The 27842-nt window shown below is 35.0% G+C and overlaps 1 protein-coding gene across 2 annotated transcripts in view; it reads right to left on the bottom strand.

Moving 5' to 3' along the window:
- The window catches only part of ANKRD31 (ankyrin repeat domain 31), a 68865-nt gene that overhangs the window by 6653 nt on the left and 34370 nt on the right, over positions 1-27842 (bottom strand). Inside the window, exons 17-27 of one of the 2 annotated variants that reach the window (XM_084505118.1) lie at positions 23372-23503; positions 22073-22215; positions 19410-19569; positions 18803-18900; positions 17992-18073; positions 15087-15183; positions 12120-13167; positions 9808-9948; positions 9072-9168; positions 5557-5754; positions 636-1198 (exon numbers count right to left, since the gene is read on the bottom strand). In XM_084505118.1, the coding sequence (XP_084361244.1) occupies positions 1068-1198; positions 5557-5754; positions 9072-9168; positions 9808-9948; positions 12120-13167; positions 15087-15183; positions 17992-18073; positions 18803-18900; positions 19410-19569; positions 22073-22215; positions 23372-23503 (2327 nt within the window). In that variant the 3' untranslated portion in view covers positions 636-1067. Of the gene's footprint in view, positions 1-635; positions 1199-5556; positions 5755-9071; positions 9169-9807; positions 9949-12119; positions 13168-15086; positions 15184-17991; positions 18074-18802; positions 18901-19409; positions 19570-22072; positions 22216-23371; positions 23504-27842 lie in introns of those variants that run through there. The other variant, XM_084505119.1, reaches the window with a different exon arrangement.

The raw sequence follows: 27842 nt of genomic DNA, 5'->3' as shown, positions 1-27842 counted from the left end.
CCCACATCATAATCTTATACTGTATCATTTTTTTCTCATTTGCTAGATACATTGGGCATATGCATGCTAGCCAGTAATGAATACTTTGTACGATATCATACACTCTGAATTGCTACTCTTCAGGGTCATTGCGCTGCTGTATTAAAGTATTTTAAGTTTCTTATTTACCAGTCTGGGAACACAAAATAGTAAATTCCTTGCAGAAAGAGAATGTTACAATATAGAAATAAAATGTTACAATAGGCTATCAGGGAAAAGAGAGAATAATTTAAGTCTCAGCAGATCTTACTGTCTTCAGTGTAGCTGTAATTTTATTTTTCCCCAAAAGCTGAGAGGCGTTATTGACAAATACACAAATATCAATCTTGAAATGTATACAGACTCCCATAAAAGAATCTATACTCAGGACTGAATTTATTTAAAAATATATATATGTGTGTGTATATATATATAATATAAAACATTATGCCTGATTACTTTTTTTTCTAACTGAAATATTTTTACACAGCTGTCCAGATGACCTTTCCGTTTCTGGATTAAGTCAATCATTCTACTGAAATACCAAATTAGTAAATTCTCCAACAAATGCATTTACCGATATCAATGTATTTACCAATATCATTTATTAAAAGGCAGTAAGATTGCTCTTAAAGGATTAATAGGAGACTATTTCTCACTCTGACTATCAGGCTGCAGGTTCTCACCACAGGCTTCTCTCTTTTTAGACTTACTATTTTGAGCTATTATTTTATACTTGATTAGACAATAATTCATTTGTGTACTCATATGGAAGGCACATACAGAATTCCCTAAAATTATTTCTAAGCATTTTAGAAAACCTGAGTTTAATGTGCCAAGTTAGTAAGAACCAGCTCCAGAACCAACCCTGAGTAATTAAAAACTATCACTTTAAAATTCTCACAATTTACAGCACAATGCATTGTAGATTGGAAGAAACAGAAGATAATGTATAAGTCAATTTACAGCTCAGGTCAGAACAATTATTTGATAGAAAAACCAATAGTTCGTGCTTTTTGTGCACTGGCAAAATCTACAAGAGCTGTGATTCATTCAATGGATTTTATGTGGAGTCTCAGAACAACTTCTAGAGACTTCTCCCTAGCTGTTATTGTGTGGTGATTTAAACACTGAATTGTTTTCCTTAGAAGATTTGTTCCAACTTCGTGAAAAATTGGTCCTGAAAAAACAAAAAAGAAAGAAAAAAAAAGTGCAATATTACTCAAATGCTCATCAAGGTAAGATTATGAGGTATGAGGTTGTCTACTAACTGCCTTAATTTGACCAAAAAAAAAAAGTCTGTCTTTTCCCTGTTTCAAGCAACACAGCAGCTGAAAGCACTTCCTCTTGAGGCTTGCTGTTAATCACATTGCTTTTCATTTATTGCTTTCTTGAGTAAGGTAGAAAAAAGACTGATGTGTATTTGGAACGTTATCTACAACAGTTCTGTTTGTCTTAGTATTCTCGCGGTCTCCACAGGACCACCAAAGCAGATGAAAAGCCGCTATGTGCAACTGAAAGGTCAGTTATCAAAGGATTTCCCTTACACCTTTTTTATTTTTTTATTTTTTTTCACAAAATAAAAAGGCCAGAGAGCCACTGCTTAAAGCTTTTAGGAGTCAGTTTACTTACTTTTAGCCAGACTTCCTAAGAAAATGAGTCTCTTATGCAGAGGAAAAAGAAGCAATTGTCAGTAATTGTAACATATAAGATTCCAACATAGATATATGGAAAAAAGGTCACCATGAGCATGGTCAAGCACTGGAACAGCTTGTACCGAGACGTTGTGGAACATCCATCCTTGAAGATATTCAGAAACTGACTGGGCAAGGCCTGGAGCAACCTTATCTAACTTGGAAGTTGGCCCTGCTTTGAGCAGGAGGCAGGGCTGGAGACCTCCAGAGGTGCCATCTGACCTACATTAGTCTATGGTTCTGTGAGATCACTCTCACTGTCACCTAGGTACTTTTGAAGTGATGTTCCAGTTTCAGAAATTAATTAATCAAAAAAAAAAAAAAACTGGTAAGAAATCACATAAATTAAAATCTTACAATTGGTTTCCACAACATGTAGTCCTTGATAACTTTTTCTTGTTTTTCCTTTTTTGACCACCTCAAAAGTGAATTTTGTTTGGTTCTTGCTAGCCACTCAGCTCAACTCCCAGTCAGTCACACAACATTCTGCCTTTTACCTTGCTGGCAGTCACATAAGAGCAGGTAGAGGATTTTGGAAAGGAAAAATGTGCAGAAGGAATAAGCCTATACTTCAGTAATGGCATGCAAAGTTACTGGAAAATACAGCTTTGTAAATTGTGCTGACAGAACTATTTGCTTCTTCATAAAGTACGTAACTACCTAAAGCAAATGTCTGGAACTTAGAAGTGCTGGAAAATATTTTTAAATATTTTGTCTTTAAGTCATAATGAAGAGAACACAGCATGCATTCAAACACTATCAAAAATAAATTTTTGAAGCCAGAACTCAAATAATAGACGTACCATGAAATAACTGAGACGGAAAAATATTCTGGATAGAAGTATTAGTCTATGATCTCACACTGCTTCCAAAGTACAAAATATAAAGTAGCAGAAAATATAAATAATATATAGCGCATGCCCCTGTCTTTTACAATCACATAAATAAGGACATTGTATGGTTAATGAATACTCTGCTACAGGTAACAAGGAAGACACATCTATTAAATGCAGGAAGCATATTTGTAAGATGCTGTGGACTTTATTTTTTTTTTTTTACACTTCTCTGTACTTCTCCTCTTCCATATAATTATTGCCATTATTGATGGTGATGGTGGGCCACTACTTCAGTAATTCCCAACCACAAAATTCAGATATACAGAGTCAATCTCCTGTGAGTCATGATGTTTTGTGTGTCTTCCCCTGCCTTCACCCCTCACCAAAAAAAAAAAAAAAAAAAAAAAAAAAAAAAAAAAAAAAAGGAAAGAAAGAAGAATTAATCTTGGGGTTCTTGATTCACATACTGATTTTGGAATCACTAAATGTTCAAGATCTTTTTCAGCTATTCTCCAAAAATATTAAGATAATAGTTGCAGAGTTTTTTACTGAAAGTAGTTTCTGACTTAGTTCTCTAAGCCTTGCAGAATCTGGAGCTCTGAATTGGAACTCTATGCAGCACCGAAAGTATTACAAGCTTTCAAGTATTGGTTACCTTTCTTTACATTACAGTTACTTAAGGCAAGGAAATATAATCTACACTGGGCCAGATTTGGGTTTTGGAGTAATACCTAAGTAATATTTCAACAAGTTCAATGAAGCAAAGAGACCCCTCTTCTGAAGAGTTCACAATTTAAAATCTAATGGAAGATTCTTGCCAATACGTATATGCAATGTTTACTAGTACCCTAATGTTACACCTGTCTATGAGGTATAGATACACTTCATAGTTCTGTTTCATGCTGCTGAAGCACTTGGATTTAAATATTCTCCTGCCACATCAGCAGTTTCAGCCTCACAACTTTCTACTGCGTAAGGACAAGAAGATAAGACTGACTAGCAAGAGAACTGAAATTAATTACACTTCTATCATTTTTCCAGGACTAGTGAAGCCGCAAAAGAAAACTAGTTAAAAGTCAATTTAAAATGGCTGAGCTTTACATTCAGAATTTATTTAGCATGAAGTAAAGAAGCAATGGCGTTGTGCATCTGAATGTTTCTTAGGAAACAAATGTAAAGGGCAAACAATACAGCAAATCCATCTTTGAGCTATATGGGTTCTCATGGCACTTCCAAAGCTTCATTTAAGAGATTTGATAAAATACACTGAGACATTTGTTTTTAAAGAATTTTCATTCCTAACTAAGAGTTTGATTTTGATAATTTATATTCAAAAATATTTTTGTTCAGACTTGAAATCTGAAAAGGTTCTCCTCAGAAGTGGATACAAAAGGTTTGGGTTCTGCAAGCTCAAAAAGTGGAAAAAGGTTTGTTTGTTACATTTTTTTAAAGATTATACTGCACAATAAGCAGTTCCTTCCTTCACTTAAAAGAGTAATTGCAGCAAATAATTAAAAAATCTATACATAGAACAATGTTTCTGTGGATTTCCAAGTTACTAATTTTTATTTTATTATACATTTTTATTTTTGCATAATCCCCACATCTGTTAGAGTGGGGATTTTTGTCTACAAAATGAACTTTTCTGTATAAAATGAACCTACCCTCTTGCTAGAAGTTTCCAGAAGTTAGCACACAGATAATAGGGCAACAAGGACCACACATGCTACGAGACAGTTATGTTGGTAAGCAGAAGTACAACTAGTACCTTGAGAAAAAATGAACATGGCTGGCTAATCATTTGTTTAGCAGAGAAACACGGTTCCTGTGAGCCATAACGTGTAACTTTTCAATTCATATCAAAGGGAGTTCAGCCTGTTTGTTTGGTTGGTTGAAACATAAATGTTAAGACAATGTATTATATAATCTATATAATCTTTATAATTAATATATAAACTTTTATAATTATATAATCTATATAATCTATCTTTTGTGATTTTAAAACCACCTCCCTCCAAATATTCTGCCCTGGCAGTTAAGACACTCAGTCTAATTTCTTCTATAACACACGCACACAAACACACAGAGAACTAGGCTAACAAAGCATTTTCTGCAGAAGATTCTCAACTCCAGGTTTTACTTCAACTTTTGTACTGCAGCTGAAGGGCCTATGTATAGTCTTGAAGTATCGTAAGGAATTGCTCTACAGTGTGGATACCCTTTTGGTTTACAGTGGTTGACACAGACGTAGACACTTCACCTCTGATAGATAGCCTTGTTCCTGTTTGCCACAGCAGGAACCGACTCAGCACTGTTACCCACTCCAGTGCACAGTGACACTGGCCATGGTGAGGGTGTGAGCTGACTGCTCTGACTCTGCACTGCTGTTGATCAGGGCTGTTGGTGGTCAACAGGGCTGGGGTGTAATCAACAGTAGTAGAGGCAAAAATGCTAGCTCAAAGTGCAGTAAGCACTGTTGAAATTCTGCAAATACTACAGATAATGTGCAATCAGCATGTAATACTGAAAATACAAATTTAAAAGCTCAGTGAACTCCACACAGATCTCAGCATCTTCAGTAACATTTCCTCTCTTCTCTCTGAATTAGACTACACTCATTATGTTATTCCACAGTGCTGTTATATCATATTTCTCTTCCAGAAAACATTTGTCTTTGCTCTTACTCTGTGGAGACAAGCAACTAAATACTTCAAATGACATAGAGTTATTTTGTTAACTACATCAAAATAACAAAATGTTTCTAATTTGGATGCAGGAGAGTAGAACATACAGAGCTCTCAAAAACTTAATTATTACCTCTTTTAGATCAATCTAACCCATCAGCAGAGTCATCATTTTTCCCCAGCACTCCTTCCCTCCCCCAGACAAATCAATTCCCTTCAACCTACTTTCTTTTTTCCTTGTGTAACTGCTTTATATCCCCTGCCCCACCTTATTTTTTTTTTTTAACCAGTTAATAAAATAAACAAACAAACAGCAAAACTTACTCCTTAATTCTCTGGTAACTGGGAGACTTTCAGCTGCTTCTCTTTCAGTGCATAGCAATGCTTTCACAGTTTCTGTCTGAGTTCTTGGATGCATGTTGCTCAGGTCAAAGCTCCCAACAGGCAGAGCAACAGAGTCAGTGCAGGGACTCAGGCAGTGCTGGGTGTGGTTGCTCGGCTCCCTTGTGATAAAATTCTTTCCTGGGAATGCAAAAAGATGAAGACAACATTGTTCTATTTATTTATAACAGTATTATCTAGTGCTGGTGGTTTAATGCTTTAACGTACAGAATAGTTACGATTTTTATCTTTCTTGAAGGCAAATCCTGAAATTCCCACTCAGCTTGACATTCTTTAATACGTAAGGAGGTTTTGGTTTTCTGCTGCTTTACATCTGAGCTGTAGCTGCTAGATGATGACTGGGGCATTCTCTTTTTTCCTTGGCAAAATTACTTTAGATGCCATACAAATTTAGCTTGAAAAGTAGCCTACTAAATATGCATGAGTTTCATTGCATGTCTCAAGGAAAGCAGAAACATGTGGTATCATGTATGATCACAACAAAACTACTCTTATTTGCTTTCATGCAATCCTCCTGAGCTCAGTCACTCATTTCATGCTCAATACCTGAAGTAACACTAGCATCAACATTCTGAAACAGTTTCCATGGATCAGCCATTAAGAAATCACCCCAATTTCCTTGAAAACACCCTTTATTACTCATAGTTTTTGCATCATTCATAAACTAAAGGTAGGGAGTCATTCTAATATTTGCAGGTGTCCAATGGCTATTAAAGGCAGTCAGGGATTGCCAGGGCCCAAGAACTGCACCAGTCACACTGTTTTCCAAAGACCACCTTCCCAAAATAGCAACCTGGAAAATGTATGTATGTATTACACTTGCTGTTAAAACTGGCTCTGCTTTTATTTTAAGCCACTGAAATGTAAAATCTCTGAAATGAACATCTGCTCTGCAACTGACATCTGCTCTTCAGCTGACATCTGCTTCTGAATCCTTGCTTACTCCTGGCCATTTTTTCGTAAACATTATGTCTTTACAGCATTTATCAGAAAGGACACAGGAATAAATTCTAAACCACATAATCATAGTTTATTCTGCTTCTCCAAATACAGACAGTCTAGAATTATTGTATATCTTCTCAATGTTTATTTCTCACTCAGACTTGAATACAGTAATTCCTGCTAGTGTGATCCTACAAGATACTAAAGGCTCAGACTTAAAGAAGAGGCATAGGTGTCTAAAGTACAGTTTAGTTGGGATTTAGATAATTCACTCCCAAACTGCAATTTGTAAAACTTCTGTTAAACACTGTTTAAAAATAAATAAATAAATAAAAATAAATTTTTTTTTTGCTTAATGGGATCTTCAAGTAGTTTCCATTAACCTTCCTCAAGGGCCTAAACTTCTGCTACTATACAATCCTGGAAGAACCTCCATCTCAAAAAGCTGAAAAACTAGGAGTTTTCTTATGCTATCAGCAGCCACAGAACAGGAACTCCTTCACCTGTCTTGCATAAGAGCCTTAATTTATTAAAGGTTCTTAGGACATGCTTCCTACATTGGTCTGTATGCAAAATTCAGTAGTAGCTGTTTCTTGCTGTTAAAAGATGACTAGATACAGCCACTGCCACATCATTTTCTTCCCACTATCCCATCCTCTTCATACAATAGCTCAGTGACCAGAACATTGAGCTAAAATATGGAAAGCTGGAAGAAGTGCAAGGGTATTACTTAAAATAATGGCATTCTGCTCTGAAAATAGTCAAATCATCAGGCCCAGTATTCTCTTCTAGCAGTGTTCTGGAATGCATTGAAGTGAATACAATTCATTATTTCAGAAAAAAAAAAGAAAAGAGTTATTCCTCAAATAAGCAGGATACACTTCTATTATAAAATACACATGTAGTGTTTGATTATGTATTTAAAAAATAATATTACATATTAGGACTGTTATGTTATATATTAGAGAATAGAAGTGTGCTTGTGAGTAGCTTGCATCCATATTAACAAACCTTCCTACGCTCTCGAGCAGGCTGACTGCAGGCAAAGTGCCCCTTGGGAGTTGCCCTTGGAATAAGCTCTCTCTCAAACCACCTGCAACCATTCTCACAGTACAACAACAGAGGTTAATCATCTTCTGGAAATTTTTAAGACCCTGTTTAATTTCCTAGTATGTATTTGGCCATGTAGTATCTGAAATGGAACTGAAAGCAAGAACACTTCAGCTTTCCCTCCTCAATTTCCCACCTAGGACTAACGGTTGAACATTAATATGATCTTACATTACACTTGAGAACACAAAACCTCAAAAAAACAACACAAAAAGAGTATTTACTCTTTTCTAGATTACCCTAGAACACCCTGGGCTGTCTATGAAAAGCATGAAAATAAATAAATAAATAAATAAATAAATAGATTAATAATAATAATAATAATAATAAACACATTTACTGATCCCCAGTCTGATTTATGTTTTTCAAGTTATTCTTTGAAGAAACTGATTTCCCTGTTTTAGAAGTTATAATATTTATCATAAATCTTCCATGAGAGGAGAAATTTATAAGAAGTAGTGAAATATTCAAAAGCCTATAAAAAGATAGAGACTAAATCCATTTTTTAAGTCTCTTACACCCAGTAAAAACTTAACTTACTGAAGCAGGACAATATAATCTCATCATCTTAGTGTTCTTATCCTGAAGCAATTACCAGTAGAACATGATAGTTTGAATATCAGATTAGATATTTTACAAGAATATATCTTAATTTACTTTTAGTATCTTAAGAACAGACCAAGCCTGGTATCCCAGTTCACGTGAGGTGCACTGACTCATCAAATTAACAGACCCAATTACAAGAGCCTAAAAGCTTTTCAGATTCCAAGTGCAATGACTGTCAAAGACACCTGGGTTTCCCTGGAAGCACATCAGTTATCAAAATCAGGCTAAAGTTCTTAGGTCTACTGTGCAGTTCTGAAAAAAACTATTCAATGTCATTTTCTCATATTAATGCACTCCGTTTCTTATGACTGATTATTTCTAGAGAATAATATGTCTCCCTAGTTATTAATGTTGCTTTAACATACCAGAAGATTTCCACTGACACAGATTATTCAGTATGACTTTAATATGTACATACAATTAAGATATTCGTCTATCTGGGTTTCCAACAGAGTAAACAAAGTATTAAATTCACTTATTAAAATCTTCACTTTTTCTCTATATTAAATATTTTAGACAAAATTTTACATAAATATTTTTATATAGCAGCCATGTCATAATTATTCTCTCAACACAACCACATTGTGAAAGAAAAGAAACATGTACTTCTTTAAAGGTAACTAGTAATTACTGTCACTATGTTTCAAGCCCAAGATCTACAATACACATGTAGAAAAGAATAAATCAGAAAGCAGTGGATGAAATTGGAATTTAAGCTCTTTAGAAATCACTTTCTGCTGCTTTCAGTCATGGTGAATATTAGATTTTGTGGTACATACCCAAGGGCTCTCTTTGTTGTGATGGTAATTCCAGGTCATTAGAAACAGGCACTTCTTCAACAAGAAGTTTTGACAGCTGTGTCCCATGATACATAACCTGTACAAACAGATCTAAATCACTAACTGGTCATTCTAATTACTTTGTGTTTTGTTTTGTTTTGTTTTGCCTTCCTGATAGGTGACAAATTTTCACTTTTCTTATAGTATTGAGTTTATGCATATAATAGTCTAATCTGTGTCTATCAATATCAAGCAGTAATTCTGCTTATTTGAATTCTGACTGACAAAACATACTTTATCTGCTAAGCCCTGTAAACCATGCCACTGTTTTTGCAACATTTGTCCCTGACACTCTGACATTTCAGTAAGATTGCTCCTTTTTGTTCTCTTAACTACCTTTCAGCTTTTCCTGTCAGTCTCTTAATCATTTTTAAAACTAATCTTTAAAAGCACTGAGAGCTTACAGAGTGGGCATTCCACAGTCTCTGAACTAGTTCATCACTGTATATCTGCTCTTTTTCTGGGGTTATGTACCTCTCTGTTTGCTGCTCATTCGTTCACAGTAAGAAGACTTTACAATTTAGGCTTGTACTGTCTTCTGTTTTAAGAACTAAGAACTAGAGGTCCTAAATGGTGAAAATATTTTCTAACTGCATTTTACCTTCTGAGTTAGAGATTTGTGGAATTTGTTATTCCTATTTATTAGTATTATTTCAGAGAGTAAAATCAGGCCTACCTTGTTCCACACATATTTCCATGTCACAGAAATATCACTTCCTAATAGGTCTTTAACCCACTGAACTGGATTCTGAAGTATTTTGTTTTCACTTGTTTTGATCTTGCCATTCTCTAGGAGTGTGGCTTTATGACTAAATTCCTAAGAAATAAAAATTAAGGAGGAATTTTTAATTCATAAATCAACAAATCTAAATTAAAATCCTAAAAATATGGGAAAATAATGAAGGATGATATAACTGCAATGTTGCAGCTAGCTTGTTTTTTCTCAAAAAAAAAAAAATTCATTGCCACTATGTATCATAAACTGTGATACATAAGATAAGAGGATCTATTCCAACAGAAGAAGATGTTTTGGCCCCATAGTTAACACTGTCAGAGGACAACTCACCCTAGGTTTGAGATCAAGTTCATTTTAATAACAAGTGCTTGTCAGAACAGTATTTCCACTTTATTTCCTCTTAGACATAACAGAGCTGTGAATAAATTAATTTGCAAAAGAGAACTTAGGAACTCAAACCCCAGAAAAATGTAACTCGAAGTCAGTCTCTTAGCTGTGTAGAATAAATCCATGTCACAGTACAATTCCAACATTTCAACATTTCAAAGATTCAACATATTTGCACAAAACTTTATCTACATCAAGAGACATTAAAAGGAGAAACCTGACAGCCTTACCTTATGCAAAATTAAGTATAAAAGAATTTATTGTTACTGTCTCTTTGGGAGACTAACACAGACCAGTTCTGAAAACTTAAATGCACCTCTGGAAACATGGCTTACAGTTGTTTACAGATCAGTAAGTTATGGTTTTGTTATACTGGTCTTGTTATACTGGCTAACGCAGCAAAAATAGTTGTTGATTGGTAGATTGTTGATTGTGGACTGTTAGAACTTGCTAACTTTGCCTAGCATGCACGAGGTTAAACAGTCACAAAAGGAGAATGATCCATCAGATTCAACTACTTTCTACCACGACAGATGGCTTGGCTCTCTGTCTGTAAGAACCTAAATGAAGATGTTTAACCCAAACATTCTGATGAACACTAAATCCAGTTTACAGGCTCATAGCTCACAACTGTAACTATAAAGAAGGGAACTTTACTGATCATCACTTCTTTGCAGTGCAACGGATACTGGCTTCTTAACTCCAATCTCTACAATACTCACTGTCTTCTAAGACATAAATGAGTGCCATTTTCATTCTACTAAAAACCACTGACTTCTGTAAACCCCCAACATCAACATTTTAAAATAGGGTTATAATTCCTCACACCTACATGTATCAGGCTGATATCATAGGTAATGGTCTTCAGATACAACAGTAAGCATACCAAATTCTTCATCCTTGAAATTAGTCATCTTGGGGTTTGGAGGAATATTACATTTCCTTCAACAATATGAAGAATGTGTATAGATCTATGACAGGACTCAGTGTAGAGAGCTGTAACTTGCTAACACTGTCTTATGTTACTAATCACAGTAACACACCAAACAGCTGCTCTCAGCAGAAAAGCATTCCTGAGCAGATTGTAGGTGCATAAATGAGGGTCTTTTCTACATTAACTATACCTGATTAGCTGAAAAGAACCTTTCATATTTTAGTCAATATGTTGCCCTGGAAATCAACTAACTCACAGCTGGGAATTCAGTCAATAATTCCATCGTTTACTCAATACAAAGCCAGTTCCCTGGCAGCTGTCTTGCAAATCTGCTTTGTATTTGGAAGCACGGGGGCATGTTTTTATATTAAAAAGAGGTTAATTTTACTTTTACTTTTTGAAAATGTGGTTCGCATCAGACTCCAAAACCAGCTGGCGTGTAAGCAAGTAATTTTGCATGCTTTCATGTCTGCCATGGCACAGTGAAATCCTTAGTGTTACATTAATTTATTTGAGGGACCTGACAGTTGCTTCAAAAATCACATAGTCATAAGGACTTTAACGTACCCCCTCCTTTCAGTCTGAAAGCTGGGTATTACACAATGTAGACCAACTAGCAATTCCACCCTGTTTTTTAGCAATAGGAAGTACTAAGAAACCAATAATGCAAAGTTAAGCACAAACTTTACATATTCAGTGTTTTGGGTGTTAAAGTCATGGGATAACAGAATACATTATATGTATTCTGTTATCCCATATGTATTCTATATGTATATTAATAGCATTTTCCCTCAAAACACATAAAAAATTATCCGTAACTAATGCATAAATTTTTTCACTACCAAAAGCTGAAGATACAGACTGCTGTTTCCCCATTTTAGTGTTTTTTAATTATTTGCTAATATTAGCATTATTCTATCTCAACAATTACCTGCAGTTTGAATTCTAAAACATTTTCTCCTGGCTTAATCCTTCCCAACTGAAGAAGATCTATCAACTGAAGCTTCTTCTTGTTTTTTCTTTTATACTTCACTTGTTTTTGTTCACATTCCTGATAACTATAGCCCTGGGAAGATTTCTTACTAAGGCTTGCTGGATAATCTGTGTTTGCTGTAAGATCTGTAAGCACTAAGTTGTCATTAAATGGGTTCTCACTGCACTGAAAGATCATTTTCTGCAGAGTATTTGGAAAGTTCTCTGTGGATGTTGACACAATTACTTGCTGGTGCTGCTGCTGGAAAACTTCTTTCTTATTTACATATCTGTGTAAATCCTCATCTGTAAGAACCTGCTGACAGTCACTGCCTGGCTGACAAACATTGTTATTGACAACAGTGCTTCGGGCTTCTGAAATATTTAATGTGTTGGTCACTGAAGTGGGATGTAAAGACTTGTTTCCTTGCTCTGCAACTGCTACACAATCAATGTTATTTTGCTGTGAATTCTTTGTTTCAGTAGTGGAACCAGCAGTTTCTGAAGACACAGTCACCACTTCTACAGCATTTGACATAGTATTGAAGGGGTATTTTCTTATCGTCTTTTTAGATGTAGAAGTATGATCAGAAACCTCTTTGCTTCTAATTGCTTCTTTATTTGCTTCTCTCTCAGCCAAGCAGTTGTTTGGATGTTGGCTGCATTCCTGAGCTGAAAATCTATTTTCTAAAGAGAGATGTGCTTCTACTCTGTTTCCATTAGGCATGCTGGCACCAGGCCCCGTATCAGATATAACTACATCAGGATGCATGATTTCATCAGCAGCTAAACCTGGTCCTTTACCATTTCCATAGGAAAAAACTGTGTTTGAGAATTGGTGCTCTAACTGTGCTGCTCTGAATACTTGCTTTGTTTTTCTGTAATTTTGTATTTTCTGGACTAACTCCTCCTGGTTTTGGGCAACAGTCAACAGACTCTTTTGCCTGGAAGCAAGGTTAACTACTTGTTCCCTCAGTGCTCCCTTCTTAAAAGATTCCACTGAAGCCCTACAGAAAATTAGAAAAGTCATATTTAAAGACCCCGTAGTTACTATGAACAGAGAACAAAAACAGTATAACATATGTAACTCACTAAAAACAAAGTAGATTTCCAAGGACTTTACCAACATTTAAAATTTGAACAACGTATAATCATGTATAAAGTTTATGGTTCGGATCCAAGGTTTCATACAACAAACTGCATAATTCTGTCTAGATGTAGCATGAAAGCACCAAAACTACAGAAAAAAACCTTATACCACCCTTCACTCCTAGAATCTAACCTGGGTCTCTATTACCATTGGCCAGCCTTTTATCATTGCAAGTAGCAATGGTTCATTGAATTCAAAGCCTTTGCAGCTCAGGTTTGGAGCCTTTTACAATGAGCTTAGAATGAATTTCTAAAGGAAGCATGGAAGTACTACAAGACATTTTTATGGTCTTCCACTGTAAAACATTTAGTGAACACCAAAACTGTAATAATATCACATGACCATTCAGACAAAAGCATTTTAGGAAGCTGTACGCCAGTTTGGAAATCTCTTTCCCTTCATCAAGTCTTGCTTCCTGGTTGAACTGGTCCTGGTTGAGCTGGTCTCCCTGTAAGACTCTTTCCAGGGATTCACCTCCTGATAGAAGGGAATTCCTTGTTTTCCCACTTCCTTTGGCACAAGAACCACCAGCATGGCCTAATACTCTTTTCTCCTCATCTCCCCTCATGAGACAATTGATTGCACCATTGCTCTGTCTCCTTGCTGGAAAGATAGAGGAATACCACGAAGTATGGGCAAAGGAACAGCAGTGCAATTTGCTTTTAACTCCACCCACAGCAGAGATGCCATGCAAGTAACACTATCCCAATCCGAGAAAAGAGAGGCTGTAGAGGGGATCAGGACAGAGGTACAGCAAGACTAGTTCGTACAGAACAAGGACAGATAAATAACAATGTGACTGTATTGGTGTTCCATTCTGACTGTGGTACTGCTTGCTGTCATGTGCTTAGAATCCATGATTTGATCAGTGTATCAGCATATCATTGATCACTGATATTAGTAAGTCTTGACAACTACAGAATACCACAGAAGCCTGTGAGGCTCCACACATTTTTCTAGCACTGTTTCTCTGGGAAGTTTTGTTGCTTTATTGCCAAATAGGCACAGAAAGAAGCTGCAACTGAAGAGAAAGTACAAAGCAAAGATAGTGCAACTAGAATGACAAAGGCAAAGCAATTTACAGCCACTGACAAATACAGTGCTTTTTTCCCCTCATTTTTCTTAGGTGAGAGAAACATTTTAATATCTTCAAAGGAACATACTGAAATAGAGAAGTATACATGTAAGTAGTATCTCTCCCTGGGCCAACTAAGTGAATAACAGAAAGATAAAAAAACATGATGATGCTTCCACATATTCTGTATATTCATATCTTGAGTGGCAAAAGCTTATGTTAATTAGTTTAAAATAAACTTTATACCATATAAATAATAAAAAGGAAATATAATGTAATTTGGCTCATTACTGTTGATGGACAGCTGTTGCATTAGCTGCAGGGTATCTGCAATACCCAGAAATTTTTATCTTTTTTCTCTAGAACAGTTTAATTCTCATTATTAGAAGACAGATAAAACTGTGAAAATATTAAATTAATTACATTGCCCTTGTTTTTTAATTCAGTCACTAGCTTGTTCACAAGGATAGTTTGGAACCCTAACTTCTCTTCACATAAAACTGTCTTTCTTTCTCATATTTTACATATTCTGTGTAATTTACCTCTTACTGGAAGTAACTGAAGCCAATATCGATAAAGACTCAGCAAAATCTGAATGAGGAGCACGTATTTTTGCTTTCACACTACTGTATACTTCTAATTACATCTATCAGTACTGCTTTAAAGAATTCCTGTAAATATAAACCTTGTATTCCACGTACCTGTATTTTTTAGCAAGGGCATCCCTTTCTGTCTTCTGTTTTGCAAACATTTCATTCAAAGTATTTTGTATCTGACACAGCCTTTGGACATACACATCTGTCCAATATTTTGATATAATCAAAATTATGATGGCAATAAGAATTAGAAAATAATAATAGTAATAACATTTTTGATGTAGCAAATGCACAGCTAAAGTACAAACATATTTTTACAGCATAACCTAATACAGTCATTCACATTAAAAGCTATTTACCAGTAGAGAATTTCCAAAGAAAATGCTCCCAGGAAGAACTAAACACAAGTTCAATTTAAACTGAAGTAGTCTGAGTATCAGAAAATTTTGAGGTGCAAGTGCCTAGCCTAGAAAGTCATTATGAGAAAAGGACAGATTAAAGAACTGCCCTGTGGCTGGTAAGAACTGAAACTTTTTTGAAGTTTATTTGTGTTGCAAGGAGTTGCATAACAATAACGGTATGTGAGGCTCCATGCAGAAGTTACACAAGTGTAAGAAGGTAGATAAAACATTCGTATTTTAGTATTATAAAACAGTTTGATGAGTTTAGACTGATCTTAGTTTAATATATGCTAAAAACATATGTATCACAGTCCTACATACTATCTAATACATAGTACAAGACAAAATATGATTAGAAATTGTCACATTTGTTAGCCATATTTTTCTGAAATAAGAGGAATGATTAAAATTTCTTCTCTATATCTCTTATTTTCTTAGACAGATATCAAAAAGAGAGCTCAGAAGTCATGATCAGGAGATACCACTGGAATAATACAGTGAACATATAATCTCATTTCTAAGATTATAAAAGAGGAGATATGAAATCTCCATTACCACAGAAACTGGATAATTATATTATTAAAATTGCATTTATGTTTCCAATAACTTACTTCACAGTATCTACCAGTACTCATTTTTTTCACTAGAAAAAATATTAAAATACTACTGTTATTAATCATAGAATCACAGAATGGTTTGTTGGAAGGGACCTTAAACACCATCTAGTTCCAAACCCCTGCTGTGGGCAGGGACAAATCCCACCAGACCAGGCTGCCCAAAGCCCCATCCAGCCTGGCCTTAGACACCTCCAGGCATGGTGCATCCACAGGTTCTCTGGGCAACCAGCTCCAGTACCTCACAACCCTCAAATGTAAGCTTAAGATAACTTAGTAGAGAATTTGAATCTATTTTTTAGAGTAAATTGTACTCCATGTAAACACCTTGATGGTTTTATTCTATGCTGTAAATTTGTCAATATAATCCTATATTCTTGTTCAGTCTTGAGCTTCTCCACAGGCAGTAACCATGATTTTATTTAAGAGGTGCTACATTATTAACGTCTTAGTCAGCAGTCTATACCAATCATCATGTTCATTTCATTCATATCCCTAAAGAGTAATAGTCTGATACTTTTCTTTTCCTCATTTATGAAATTGCATAGATCTTTGTTTCAGCCTTATCATGCACAAAGCTTTAACATGCATACAGATTTCTGCCTATCATATGTCTCTTTGTCGAACATTTTTCAAGCAAATATGATTTTAATTAACAGCTCATAATCCGTACATTTGACTTGGAGACTACAAATCTGCACAATTCCATATTTAATATTTGCTTTTGAAGGTATATTTTAAATATAATTTGAAAGCTCCAAGCTATTTTCAGGGAAATAAATAAATAAACAAAACTTTCTTTTCTGTGAGGAAGCAAAACTTTTTAATGTGCATGATCTGCTGCAAAGTACACAGTCCCATCTAGCTGGCAGAGGCAGCTGGAGAGACTCTTTTGTCAAAAGTCTTCCTGCAGCAAGCTTTGCCACTTAAACAGTTGTGGCACAGACACAATATGCTTAAACAGCTATGCAGCACCAGCATCATGATGTTTTAGGAAGTCAGGGTCACTTAGTTGTCTCTTGAGACTAATCTGAACTGAGATTTGATAGACTAAGACAAATTACACCTCCAGGCACCAGCATTTCTGAAACTGCCCATCATCAATAATGTTTGCCGTATTTTTTACCCTCATAAATTATTTTAGGCTCCTGAAAGTGCATTTGCACGAGAATGAAAATGCTGCATCCATTATTTTTTACTATTACAGGCACATATTCCTGATCATGGAGGGGCTCCGAAAGAATTTCATACTTGTCACTGACCAACAGCGTGCATTTTTATCTGATGATCCTTATTTATATGATTAAGTTGATTTGAAACATATAATATTTTCATGCCTCCAAGTGGCATGCTTCCCTTTTTTATTATTACATTCATTCTTTTGTAAATGGGAAGTAAAAGGGAAGACATACAAGGAGCGGCTGAGGTCACTTGCATTGTTCAGCCTGGGAAAGAGCAGGCTGAGGGGAGACCTCATCGCAGTCTACAGCTTCCTCACGAGGGGAGCGTAGGGGCAGGCACTGAGCTCTGCTCTCTGGGAACCAGCGATAGGACCCAATGGAATGGAGTCGAGCTGTGAGAGGGGAGGTTCAGGCTGGATATCAGGAAGAGGTTTGTCACTGAGAGGGTGGTCATGCAATGGAACAGGCTCCCTAGGGAGTCAAAGCACCATAACCTATCAGAGTTTAAGAAGCATTTGGACTATGCTCGCAGTCATATGGTCTGAATTCTGATTTTTGGGTAGACCTGTGTGGAGCCAGGGGTTGGACTCAATGATCCTTGTAAGTCCCTTCCAACTTGGGATATTCTATAGTTCTATGATTCTATTCAAGTAAATACACTTATCTGGGAACTGCTATTAAATTCTTATTGTCAAACTATATATTCCAAAGGAGATATGTAAATACCATTACTTGTTACTTGCAATACTATTTCTAAAGTGATGATATTAGATATTTACAAAAAATAACTGAAACAACTTGAATTTACATCAACCTGCATCTTTGGAAGTTCTCAGTTCAAGTAGCAACAGTTCTTTCTGCTTCTTTTTGGTATCTTGTATGGCTACAACAGACTCCTGTTAACAAATACAAGAGTTATAGCAAGAAGTAGGGTCAAATGCACCATATCCTGCATGGCCTGCAGGATAAGTACTGGTGGACTCAAGTCATTCCAGGTCGGGAGCAGCTTCTGTGAGAAGGTCATGGGGGCACTGATACAACAGATACACATAGTACTAAAGCTATGCTCTGCAAGGGGCTTTCACAGCCTGGTTTTGCCCAGGAGTTCAGACTTGTCTTTGCTCAGAGTCCCACCTCTGAGTGCACTGCAGGGATTAAATAGTGAATTTCACCATGAAATTATGACCTAGACAACATACATATAGCATATGGGTAAAACATAAAACTTGCACATAAAACTTGTGCAAAAGTCTTTGCTGGTGTTTTAAACAAAGATTAAACAATTTCTAAATGCCTTCATTATGAAGAAAAATCATTACACTTTCAAAGAGCCATTTTGGAAATGTATTGAAAAGGCTCAGAATTCCTCACCTTTTTCTATTCATATAAGGAATAAAAAATATCTATATGTTGTCTACTATTTGCACAATAAGTATAAATACATGGAAATCATGAACTGAGAGAAGTGATAATCCACAAATTTATTATTTACTGAGCATCATACTGTTCTTTACATAGATTCTAATGTTATTCAGACATTTTTATGTTATTCAGTCAGTAAATGATGCTATACAGTACTACACTATGAATCAATGTAACAAAACTCTTCTATTGTCCATACTCACCACACAGGATTTCTCATTCTGTCGCTTCAAAGCTGCATCATCATTTTTGCAGCACTCAGAACAACTTTTTGCTCTTCTTAACCTAAGACAGTTCGTCTCTTTGCAATTAAAAAAAAAAAAAAAAAGAAGAAGAAGAAGAAATATAATTAAAAATGAAAGTGCAGGAGGAAATTGCACCATAGGTTAAATTAGCTCACACAGATTACAAAAATGTAATGTCAGATCATACTATAAAAAAAGATATCTTGTATATGCAAATGAGATCGTTTTTAGGCAGCATAGTCTTTAAAGCTACAATTTAAAAAAAAAAAAAAAAAAAAAAAAAAAAAACACACAAAGGTCCTGTAAAAGAAAGTATGGAAGCCAATGAAAATCTGAAGAGCCAAATATGTCCTTATTCCTTAGATTCTCAGGAGAATCATGCAGCCTATTTTCTGAAAATAAATAAATAAATCCTAATCAGTTGTTAACAGAGTTAAACATACCTGTGCCAGACAGTATGCAGCTCTGCAAATCAGCAGCAATCTAATGCACAGTTCTGCACTAAGACTACAGATCCTATGATTTACATGATAATCCTATTTTTTACATTACGAAACCAACATACCTGTAACCTCAGCAGTTGCAACAGGAAGTACAGAGTCAATAGCACCATAAGACTTAAGCAGTTCTTTCATTTCATCATCACAAGCTTCATCCAAAGCACTTTTCCCAGAACTGGCTCTCTCACAGGGATTTGCTCCATGCTGTAGTAGAATCCTGGCTGCCTATTACATATTATAATTTGTATTGTGATTATTCTTGATGTAGAAGTATACCACAACTAGCTATGGTAAGCCACGAGTAACAAAGGTGCAAATAAGATACCCTAAAACCTGTTACACATGTAGAGCCAAGTTCTTTGGGCTCTTATTTTATCCTTCTTTCTTTACAATAACAAATTTTAAAAGGACAACTTATTGTGAATCACTAGAGTAGACAGTAGCTACAAAACATCCTAGACCTAAATAATAGAAACTGGTGAATTTTATTGTGAACAAAGAGCAGAAAAGTGTTTTTTTGTTGTTGTTGTTGGCGGTGGTGGTGTTTTTTTTTTTTTTTTTTTCTCAAGACATTTAATAGTTTTTTGTCTTTCAGCTATGCACTCTGATTTCTTCTCTAATTCAAAATCACTTATACATCTGCTTACTTTTAAAATGTGGAAAAGAGATTAGTGGCATCTGTGGAATCATTTCCCTTTAAAACTGAGCTCATATGAAAGCATTGAGGGGGCCAGAGGTTGGATAGTAAAGAATTTTCATACATATGATTTCTCATTTTTAACACTTCTAATTTTCTTACATTGCAAATATTCAGAATACTGTTAAATACCAAAAGAAGAACACCCCATGGAATTTCAAAATCCGTGGTGCTGCCTCTAAAGTAGTGGCATAATCAGTCATAACCTTCTCTATTGGTTTTGCCCACAAATACTGAATAATAGTTTGCATGTTTTCAAGAGTCTTACTGACAGTTAGGTACCAGGACTGTGAAATCGCCTCCTTCACATTATCTTGCCTCACAGAGAAGATAAATGGGATGCCTCACAGAAAAGATAAATACAACAAAAAATCAGCTCTTTTGATGGAAATAGAGGAGGTACGTTTGAGTCAATCTGGCATCATCTTTCTATGCTCAGTTCCCTGGAACTCACTGTGCCAAAACAACATTTTATTTATTTGTTTGTTCAAATAAAAGGCAGACATTTGGCTGAGCTGGAGGAGTGTGTTTTACCAGTTACACATGGATACAAAGCTGCTTCCACAACTGTTTTCTTACTTTGCACATTATAAACCCCAAGTACATGCTTGTAAGGAAGTCCCAGCCTACATTTGGGACTCTCCAGTGTGGGAGAACCCAAATGCATATAGGCCACATTCCCACAGACAGTTATCCCAGTCACTACCCACTGTGTGCCACCCCAACCCATGCTTTTCCTTACACTAGCACAATTCTTAAACTGGCTCAAGGGGCTAATCTAAACTAAGCCTTGTTTTTGGAGGATTAGTTTTCCATTTGATCATCTCCCTGAACCAGTTTTATGCATGATCACTAAAGAGCTCCAAACTGAAGACTGGCCATTGGCAGGGACTTTTGTAAGATACATGCAGTGTCAAATGCTCTTAGAAATGTATCCCCTCCTTTGTCTGTTGAATAGACTTCAACATCTCCTCTACAGTCTTAAAATGAAGTTGAACTTTGGATGGATTTCCTTAACAGTAAATCGAAATATTTTTAAATGGGCATCAAGCAAATATTCATGGTTCAGAAAGATTTACAAAAGTGAAAAATTATGACAATATATTTTTATATTGCTTTTTGAATAAATCTGGTATTTTCTTTGGTTATTGTGATACTTCTTAACTTGTTATTTACATCGTGTAAAGAAAAAAACAAACAAACAAATAAAAAACAAATAAAAACCTTCACCACCACCAAAAAATGAGCAAAGCCTTCTGTTTTAAAAAGCAACCAGTTTTTCATTAACAGGTAAAGATTTTCTTCTTTCCCTAGCCTACAAAACATCTCAGATCTCTTAGTCAGTATTTTGTCTTCTGAAACATCTTTACAAATCCTGTATGTTTCAATAGGAAGTGTATTCATGAAAACTTAATTAAATTCTTCTCATTAATTTTCTAAATATCAAAATATGGATGTGTAGGTGTACCAGAATTATTCATTGATTTTCGGTCGAATCAGGCAAATATGTTTGCCTGAAATGATTAAATTTTTGGAAAAATCCATCGTTTGTCTTTAAATATGATTTTCCTTTAAAAATTATATTTTGAGAGTTAAACTATGCTTGCTTTAATCTAATTTAATGGGAAAATTATCTAACTCAAAACACATCTATAGAATTCAAATTTAGAATGCTCAATGTTTCAGTATTATTTTAAAGACACCCAATTTGTGGGAGAGAACTATTTATTGCTTCTGAACTTTGCTGATTTGTACACTGGACTGAAAATGTCAATTGATTGTACAGCTTCAATTGTCACTACTGAAAAATAATAATTATTCTCATTTTCATCAACTCAAAGAATGTTGATTTATTTCCTAATTAATATACGAATTAAAATATTTATTTCCTAATTAATATACTAATTAAAATACTAAAAATACTAAAATTGTATTAGTAACTTTGACTTTTCTTATTTAAACCAGCATTTTACTTTGCTGGCCCACTCCTGGACATCAGGTTTAGGTAGCATAATTAAAAGAAAAATGTACCTCCAAATAATTGCCAGAAACAGCATCATGTATGGGCAAAACACCATCCATGCTTCTGCTGTTAACATTAGCACCAGCTTTCAGTAATTCTAAGATCACTTCAGTAAAACCACCATTGGAAGCTTCATGAAGTGCTGTCCAACCTAATCAAAGCAAGACGACATGGATCTGATTTGGAAACATCCACACAAATCATTAAATAGCAATTACACAATTTTGCGGTGTTTGCTTTAAAATACACATTGGATTATTATCTTTAAGACTAACTTTAAACAAAGAATCACCATACTAATATAAATTATTTCCTGTGTAATTCAGCTTACTTCAGCGAAAACTGTATCCAGCATTAGCTAGAAAAATATTTTTTACTTCTCTACTACACCACTAGAAACAATAGAAGATACAAACAAAAAATGTTGAGTAGAAAGAGTAAGAAATTTATATGATTTTTACCCTTATTTCCCAAGGAAAATTTCCTAAGGAAATACGATTCGTGTGATTGTGCTTCACAAATGAGTATATATTCATCAAGAGCATCAGCTCCCTCTGAACTTCCCAGGCCACTGGTCTATTCCAGTCAAATTTAATAGAGGCTGTAGGTCTCACGGTTACCAACCTTCCATACGCTCTCTGACAGTGTGCTCTTCAACAGAGGAGCATACCCTGATTAATGTCCCTGCTGAGGGAAAGGCTGCATTTGCTCCATTCCGCGGCACAAATCCAGAGGTTCACTGACTGCTTGAACTGACTAAATGACTTCCTCCCCTCTTCTCCTTTACCCATCTGAAAAGTTTGGAATCAAATACTAAAGTAGACACACTTACCCTTACCAGTAAGCCCACACATCAGGAGAGAAGAAATGAGTTTAAAGTAGTCATAAATATAAAAAATAGAACAACTCTCCACAGTTTGTCACACACCCCATCACTATAAGGGCTTCATATAAATGCTGTATGTGATAAATGTACGTGTGCATGTATGACTTTATAAGCACTAATACGCAGTCATAACAGCACCTTTGCTCTGCTGAACACTATATTTCCAAGAATTAATATGTCTTATTTGTAATTGTTATAAAAACATTTGAACAAAAAAATACAAACTGTGTTTATTTAATAAATATGTAACACTAATGAAGAGAAGCTATTTGCTACAGGATTGTGGTTGAACAGTTTCAAGAATCTCAAAAATAAATCAAGAATACATAATTATATTAAAATTATATGAATTACATAAAACCAAATATACACGTTACATAAAACTATATTTAAAACAAGTTCATGAGAGCCATATTCAAACCTGCATTGTCCTGTTCATTGACAAGAATTCCAGATGATATCAGAGTTTTCACCAAAGACAAATTTCCTCTCCTAGCAGCAATATGCAGCTTAGTTTCTCCTTTTTCATTTCTCTTTTTCTTCTTTGATCCACCTGTTGTATTTACAGGTAACATGTAAAATTACATCTTCCCTTCTGTTAGATAGGGGAGATTCTGAACACATATTGGATGCTCAAAATGAACAATAAAAAACGTTTAATTATAAGAGGGATTAAGTTTCCTAACTCATTTGGATTACTGTAAATTTGTGCAATACTGTGACCTTAATTAGTCAGTACTATTAACTGACTATATCAAAAGTTTAGAAAAGTACTGCATAATAGTGTGGAAAACAAACACATTCGATGCCAAAACATACACAGTTCAGATCTAGATGACTTAAGAAGGGTACAACAGTTCAGGGATGAACTGAAAAGATAACAAGGTCGAATAGTTTTATAACATATCTTGGTAGGAAGCTTGTCACATTTCTCCATAAATTTCTTGTAAGTTACCAGGCATACCTGCCAGATATATTAAATTTGCAAATTGAAGTATTTAAGAAAGTACATAAAAGTGGAGTGTTGACCATTACCACTTCTCCATTCTGGATTCTTTATTATGGAAGCCATACATTTCTACAGAAGATATTTCTACAGCTATGATGTGACAAAATCCCATAGACAAATTATATATTTTTGATTGATGTCATCTAACACAGCTGAACTGCCTTTTAATTAAACCGGTGCAGCACTGGACTCATGAGGGTAAATAAACTTGATTTAATCCTTTTCTTATTGGTTCACAAAAAAAAATACGTCTGCTTTAAACAGTATCATATGATCAAATAGGTGCTAATTCTCAGGCTTCAGGTAACAGGCATAAAATTGGAGGTGATACAAAGAAAAAAAGCAGATTAAAAAAGTATTAATTCTACATATAGAGTAAGGCCCCCAAAAGACATGTTTCAATATTCAAAGCATGTATAAATCTTCAAAAGCTCTACCACACATTAGCTTTTTTTTTTTTTTTTTTTAATCCTGTTCTTACTGTTTTAATACTGTGCTATCAGAGTTTCAAAAAAAAAAAAAAAAAAAAATTATAATAATTCATTTGGTCCTTTCCCCAATTTCTTAAAAATCTGAAATACATCTAAAAAAGAAAAACAGGCTTCAAGTAAGAATTTTGCAAATCTTATCCATTTTTTGTAAGTATTTATATGAACAATTAGTCCCTGCATCCCCATTTTCCTCTTCTCATCAGGTAAGTTGTCTTCTCAGATATTTTCAGTTACCAGTAACCATTGCTATCAAACATCTTTTGTGATTTGACAGCTTAGGTTCCTTCTGCCTCATGGAAAATCCGTCTTTCCAAGGTTTTCTTTATTGTAAACTACTGAGCTTGTCATCTAGGACTGTTTGGAAGCATAAGAAAAATATATTGCAAATATATTAAAGATAAACATGTGGTGAGGATATATCCATATTAACTTTAGCTCATTCAGATCCTGCTGCAGTGAGACCGTGGCAGCACAGAGCTCAACATAGGCCATTTATAACCTGTCAAAAGGCATTTGGGCAGCCAGCTTTGTAATGAATGTGCTTGGCCCACATCGTATTGGCAAACAAAATAGCTGAAGACTTTCTTTTTCAAATGAAAACTATGATTCTAGAGCATGCAGAAGGGAGCACATTATTGAAATACTCCAGCCTGAGACCTACTCTTCTGTAAGATAATGTACTGTATTTTGTCTAAAAGCTTCTGGGTCTGAACTCCCAAAGCAATCATCCACTTTCTGGTCCTTGCTTTTTTTTTTTTTTTCCTTTGATTCATGGGAAAATGTCCTAGGGACTCTTTATGGAGATGAAGGAGAAAAAAAAAAAAAGTGGTGCACAACAGCACATTAAGCTAATGACCCTTAGCAATATTGGCTGCACGTGAACAGAAATAATTGCAAAGTTTTCCAGTTAAGTTGTGATGTACAACAGTATTCTTCATGCTTGTTAGGAAACATTTGCAAAAGCATAATGTGACATTGGTATGTGAATCATAGTTTTCCATGAAGTACATTGCCAGGTGTATCATAAGCAGGAAGGATCAGGATCTTGGCAAATACGAGATCTAGTAACTGCCAGAACAAAGACAAGGTGGAGAGGTTACAGTAGCCAAGTCAGATTTGATTAAGCAGCAATACTTCAACAGCTTCTTCAGATATTAGTATACTTCACCACTGGTCTGAGTAATTTTTCCCACAAATCAATTCTCTGTAAGCAGAGTATGAATGTTGATACCCTAACAGGTGACTGAATGTAGATAAAAGTGGCACTGTGTACGTGTCCATTTAGGAATAGGAATTATTTATTCAAAAATAAAATAGCATAAGGAAGGTCACTAGGACACAGAACAAGCAGCTAAGATACAAAAGCCAGTTAATGAAGAAAAGGCATGAAACAACAAAAACATGTGAAAATGCTGCAAGCCAGGAAACATTATCCTATCTTCCACTTTTTCTGCTGCATCTGAATGCCATTTTCCCAGTCTCCAAAGTGATTAATGCATTCAGTTATAAAAAGAGCTACATTTTCTCCCATGACCTGTCAAAGAGCAACATTCTTCTGCAATGAAGGAAATAATTAAATTTTAGCAGAAAAAAAAAAAAAGAATCTCTCTTGAAAACAAACCTAAAAAAAAGAAAGTTAAAAAAAAAAAAAAAGTGATCTGTGAAATGATATTCCACAGGACACCAAAATTTAAGACCCATGTTTGGGATAAAGTTTATTAAAATTCTGAATTATGTGTAAAGGAGATAAAACATGTAAAGTAAAATAAAATCCAAAATGTATCAAGGTGTACACACCTCACTATAAATACTGAGCAGAAGCATAGGAGCTGCAGAGAAGGACATTCAGAGGGAAAGGAATGATAGTCAGAAGTGTTTATTCTTGCAATAATTAGAAGCAGATGGTGCCATGTATCAATTATGCCATGTTTTCTTTCCAGAATGATGCAAAAAGTGTTTCCTACAACAGGAGGAACCAATTTGGAGATAGGAAAGCTAAGTATTGACACTGCCAAATATTGCAGAACAGTAAGTAGAAAGAAGCATTGACTGCTTTCCACCCACCCTTTCATTTCCAAAGGAATACAAGAGCTTGCAGGCCGGAAGTTCAAGACAACAGAAACCTGAGATGGATCAAAAAACAGAAACCACCTGAGACAGAATAAGGAAACAGAATTCTGTACAACTGAAGACGGAAGAGAACAAGAAGACTGTGACCATAAAAGAGAAAAGATCAGCAAGAACCTTGTGTAGTTTACTTGTTAATTTTGTCATGGCATCATGACTGTTACAGGACGTTGCCAAGATTAGTTGGTGATTCCTTAATTCAACATATAAAACTAGTAAGCATCAAGATCAAAGTCACCAAAAGGAAGTCAATTGTTGCCAGCAAAGGTAGAAACAGAAATAGTATTTTGCAGGACACAACTACTTTTCACAGAAGCCATGTCAAGTCTGGCTTAGGAAGGCCAGGTTAGAGACCTGGGAGAGAGTGGAATATTAAATTAAAAATGAAAAAATGTATAAAATGTGTATATAAATGTGTATAATAGAAAATACAAGTAAGTTGTAGAAGAATGATACGGAAAAACAAAGGAATACAAGGAAATAGTCACAGCCAGCAAAAATCCTAAAAAGGCAGTATTTACAGATATATTAAAGCAAAAACAAATTCCTCAAACCTGTAATTACCAGACAGAAATTTCAGAATTCTCTGAGATAACAATGAAGACAAATACTCCATTCTGCATCTAGGCAAAGCTACACAAGGAATTCTTGTCTTTTAATGACATGGTACTTCTCATTTCAACACAAATTAAGAAGAATGCCAAAATGTAATGAAAATAAACGTTTCTGAATCAGCAGTCCAGATACATTACATTCAAAGGTTTTAAAAGAGGAGGCATCCCATCTGAACAATGGGCTTTGGTTTTATAAGTCTTGAGTACTATGGTGGTTCCAGAAAAAAAAATGTTTTTTTTGTTTTTTTTTTTTTTACATCAAAAAGACGTAACTGAAAAATACTTGGGGGTTATGATGAATAATCTGTTGGATCAGGGCTTTATGGTGAAGGCAAGACTTCAAAATAAATGTAAGTCTTAACACATGTGATGAAACTTTTAAACAGAAAAATATATGAGCAGGCAGAAGAGCTTGTTGCAGGGCACTAGAGCCTCCTACTGAAGTAGGTTCAGCCTAAGTGTATGCTGATTTAATATATAAATAATATATTAATGCCTAATATATATTAGTGCCTAATATATATAGTATATAAAAATATAAGTGCCTAATATATATAGTATATAAAAATATAAGTGAATATATGTGTGTCAGGTACACTGAGAGGCAATTTTACCTGATATATTAAATACCTCACTGAAGACCAATTTAGT

The sequence above is a fragment of the Aythya ferina genome (assembly GCF_964211825.1).
Source record: "Aythya ferina genome assembly, chromosome: Z".
In the NCBI taxonomy this organism is placed as follows: domain Eukaryota; kingdom Metazoa; phylum Chordata; class Aves; order Anseriformes; family Anatidae; genus Aythya; species Aythya ferina.
The sequence above is the reverse complement of the archived record's forward strand: the minus strand, read 5'-3'. Positions and strand labels throughout refer to the sequence as shown.